Here is a 4,118-nt window from a genome sequence, read left to right as displayed (position 1 = left end):
GTCTCAAGGCAGCAGCTTCTCCCTTCCTCCTCCTGGTCTAGAAATCACCCTGAAGAGTAGTAGAGGCAGCTGTGCCAGGGGTCTCGGGAGGACTCGGTGAGGCTACTCCGTCCGCAGCAAGCTCTCTCCCTGGCTCCCATAGCTGGAGGACTGAGTGGCAAGCCCTGCACGATTTGGATTTCTAAAACTGCTCAAAAGCTCTAAATTGGGGAGTGTCCATGCTAACAGCCATGGCCAGAGCTCTGGCTAGACTCAACCTCACAACTCATTTTCACACAAAGACAAGAGGCCAGGAAAGGGTACAGGGATGGAGACACAGAAGGACCCACAAGTTAGCCATAAAGCTGTTCCTCGCAAAGCTCCATCCTCACACTTCTTTTTTTCCTGAGAGCAGACAGCATCCTCTGCTGCTAGGAAAAGGCATTTTATTGGCAGGAGGGGGCAGGGTCTTCATTTAGCAGCTCAGCTGCAGTTCCTCCAACCCCTTCCCACTCCCAGTGTCTTATTTCAGAGGTGCGGACAGGAATCCTTTTATATTAGACAGGTTTGCAGTCTCTTCAGAAACAGGATTGGGCTTCCCCATGGCCACGGGAGCCTGTGGTCACACCTGATCCTCTCAGTCCTAGGCACTGGCATTCAGAGGAGTTTTGTACTTCCCTCTCATCTCCTTGGATAATGGCACCAGGGATGGGCAGGGCACCTGGCCCTCCACCTCACAGATGCACTCCCGCAGGCAGTACTTCCGAGGCCCAAAGTGGGCAGGGTGGGACATCTGCTTCCTGTCCTCCTCCTCTTCTTTCAGGGTTTCTCTGCAGAGAACACACAGCAACAGAGCATGAGCACCACTGCCTGTGGCCATGGAAAAGCAGCAGAGTCTCAGATGAGACATGGGTCCCAAGTGCCTCTGACTGCTCCTCCCTGCCCAAGTCCACTGGCCTGCTGAGGAGGGCTCCCTGCAGAGAAGCAGTGAATGGTCCCTTGGGAAGCACAGCCCAGCTGTTGTAATCCCACCCAGAAACCACAGGACCCAGCACATCACAGCAGGAGTGTCAACTCTCAAAGCCACTCTCAAGGGTGGGACCTACACCTGAATGGACATCACAAAGCAGACAGAGTTCTAAAAATGTCCCTTGTGGCTTCAGAGAATTCTTGGTTTCTCCCTTGTCTCCTTTCATGGAAATAAAAAGGCTGTCCCCTCAGGTGTAAGGCATCATTCAGCTCCAAGCTGAGAGGCCCAAGGAGAGCTGCATCAGCTCTACACAATGTTGGTGCTGTGGCTGCATTTCTGAGGGAGCTACCACTTTCAGAGATGCAAGAACTTCTCGGATGAGAGGCACAGCCTGAGCAGGCCCGAAGCAACAAAGCACACACTCAGAATCTTTCAGGCCACCATTCAGCAAACACCCTCCTTACTCTCCTCAAGCTCCCGCGGCTGAGGTGACCCCAAGAACTCACTCATTCTTCCCCAGGATTTTTCGAATGTGCTCCATGATCTCCTTATTGCTCTTGGTCTCCACATCCACTAGGACCTGCTCCCCAGAATCTGGAAACAAGCAGCTCAGTTTAGGACAAAAGGTGGGACTTGACAGCAAGTAAACCTCAAGTCAGTCATGTGAGATTTGCTTAGTGGCAGAAACATTTCAACAATAGACTTTATCACACACCCCACAAGCTACCCTACCCCTCTTTTTCCCATTTCTTCAGACATAAGCTGACAGAAACCTCAGAGCTGAACAAAGGCATACTTTTAAATTAATTTTAAATAAATTTTTTCTTTTTTACTGTAAGTTTACACATCAATATCATTCTGATGTTTTATAACATTAATTACAGCTGTTGATGTAATTATTTTCTTTTTTTAAAATTTATTATTAATTTGAATGAAAATTTCAAGACTTTGGATTTCTAATCATTCATTGTTGCACTTTTTTCCCCTCCCAACCCTGCCCCCTAGTATACTACCCTCTTGGAAAAGAAGAATTCTTTCATTGTTTTACTATCCCTCCCCCCAGATCCACTCCACTATACAGGCTTCGCTCTGAACTCCTGTCATGGCAAAAATACCTAGTAATTTTCCCTCTTAAACAGTTTTCTCCCTCATCTGTTTCAATGCAGTATACATTACTGAACCCATCTTTCTCAGTCTCTCCCCAACCCCAAGGTCAGTCCTGCTTTTCAATAGTGGCACCATGCAGTATTTGTCCTTTAGTGTGAGATACTTCACTCAGCATAATGTCCTCCAGGCTCACCCATTTTGAATAATATTGCATGAGTTCTTTGTTTTTCAATGCAGCATAGTATTCCATTGTGTGAATATACCACAGCTTCTCTATCCATTCATTTGTTGATGGGCACCTGGGTTGTTTTCCAACTCCTTGCTATTGTGAACAAAGCCACGATAAACATGGGCATGCATATATCTGCTTGGATGTCAGCTATGGTCTCTTTGGGGTATATTCCCAGTAGTGGAATTGCTGGGTCAAATGGTATCTCTATTTGCAACTTTTTGAGAAAGCGCCATACCACCTTCCACAGTGGTTGCACCATTTAACACTCCCACCAACAGTGAAAAAGGGTTCCAGTTTCTCCACAACCTCGCCAGCATTTGTTGCTTGCTGTTCTGTTAAATTTTGCTATTCTGACTGGGGTGAGATGATTATCTCATAGTTGTTTTGTAATTAATTTATTACAGTTGCTGTGGCCCTCAAGCCTGGTTTCAATTGTTTTTGGTCAAACATTCTTTTAAGTGGGAAAGCACTGGTCTGTCCATTTGCTGTACAGAGATAACTTGTGGTTCCTGTGATTGCTGTGATGCCAGATACTGTGACACTGATGTATGAAAAGCCATAATGGTTACCCACGGTGGACAGTGTGTGGTGGTACTCCCCTATTATAACAACCTTGGAAGCAGGAGTGGCATCCACTTCCAAAATAGCTTGCCTCTGGAAACGCTATGAACTCAGAGAAACGATGGAAGTTATACAAGTGTTCAGGTCTTTTGTTGATAGGGTTGCTGTGAGTCATCTACGACTCGATGGCACTTAACAACAAGAACAAAGAGCTCTGTTGGACCAGTGGGTAGAAAGTTATGCTACCACACAAAATGTGGGTGATTTTAATCTGTTGCCCTCAGGCCTGGTTTTAATTGTTTTTGGTCAAACATTCTTCTAAGTGGTACAGCACTGGTGTGTCCATTTGCTGTACAGAGGTAACTCATGGTTGCTGTAATGCTAAACAATGTGACACTGATTTGTGAAATGTGATAATGGTTAACCATGGTGGACAGTGTTTGGTGGAGCTCCCCAATTAAAACAGGCTTAGAAGCAGGAGTGGCATCCACTTCCAAAATAGCTTGCCTCCAGAAACTCTATGAACTTGGGAGAAACAATGAAAGTTATACAAGTGTTCAGGTCTTTTGTTGATAGGGTCACTATGAGTCGTCTATGACTCGACAGCACCTAACAACAATCAAACTCTTACTGTTTACTGTTACTTTCACCCAATTTGCCTATTTGTTAGTTTTGACTCCTCTATCCCTCACTTCCTATGTTGGTTATCCATCCAAGAATAAGTCTGTCTGCATGCAAGTATTTCCTTAGTTTTTCATATTAGTCATTTTATTTCTTAATAATCCTTTTGTGATTGGCTTATCTCACTCAGCTTTTTTTTTAGGGATACATAATGTTCGACCATGTGAATGTACCAGTTTTTTTAGCCCTGCATCCGTTGATGGACACTTGTGTTGTTTCCAACTCTGCTGTTATCAGTAATACTTCAATAGTATGTATGTGAGTATGTCAGTTTGTGTTGCAGCTCTTACTTCTTTAAGATATATGTCTATTAGTGGGATTACTGGATCAAATTGTATTTCTATTGCCAATTTTCTAAAGAAAATGCCCAAACCCAGAGCCATTGTAGCATTTTACATTCCCACAAAGAGTTACTGAGAATTTCACACTGCACAGTCTCACCAGCATCTTTGTGATCTTACTAATACTGCTACTTTTGCTGGGATAAGATGGTATTTTTTTAAAATTTTTATTATTATTATCATTATTAATTTTAATAGACATTTACAGAGGTTTTGGATTTCCATTCATTCATTGCCGCACTTTTCT

At 44.1% G+C, this 4,118-nt stretch overlaps 1 protein-coding gene across 1 annotated transcript in view; it reads right to left on the bottom strand.

Moving 5' to 3' along the window:
- Positions 1-622: 622 nt before the first annotated feature.
- The window catches only part of MRPS25 (mitochondrial ribosomal protein S25), a 16,128-nt gene continuing 12,632 nt past the window's right edge, over positions 623-4,118 (bottom strand). Inside the window, exons 3-4 of the mRNA XM_006901053.1 lie at positions 1,456-1,543; positions 623-809 (exon numbers count right to left, since the gene is read on the bottom strand). Of these exons, the coding sequence (XP_006901115.1) occupies positions 623-809; positions 1,456-1,543 (275 nt within the window). The remainder of the gene's footprint in view (positions 810-1,455; positions 1,544-4,118) is intronic.

The sequence above is a fragment of the Elephantulus edwardii genome, unplaced genomic scaffold (assembly GCF_000299155.1).
Source record: "Elephantulus edwardii isolate Elephantulus edwardi_28Jun2011 unplaced genomic scaffold, EleEdw1.0 scaffold00306, whole genome shotgun sequence".
Lineage (NCBI taxonomy): Eukaryota > Metazoa > Chordata > Mammalia > Macroscelidea > Macroscelididae > Elephantulus > Elephantulus edwardii.
Note: the sequence above shows the minus strand (reverse complement) of the source record. Positions and strands in the feature narration are given on the sequence as shown.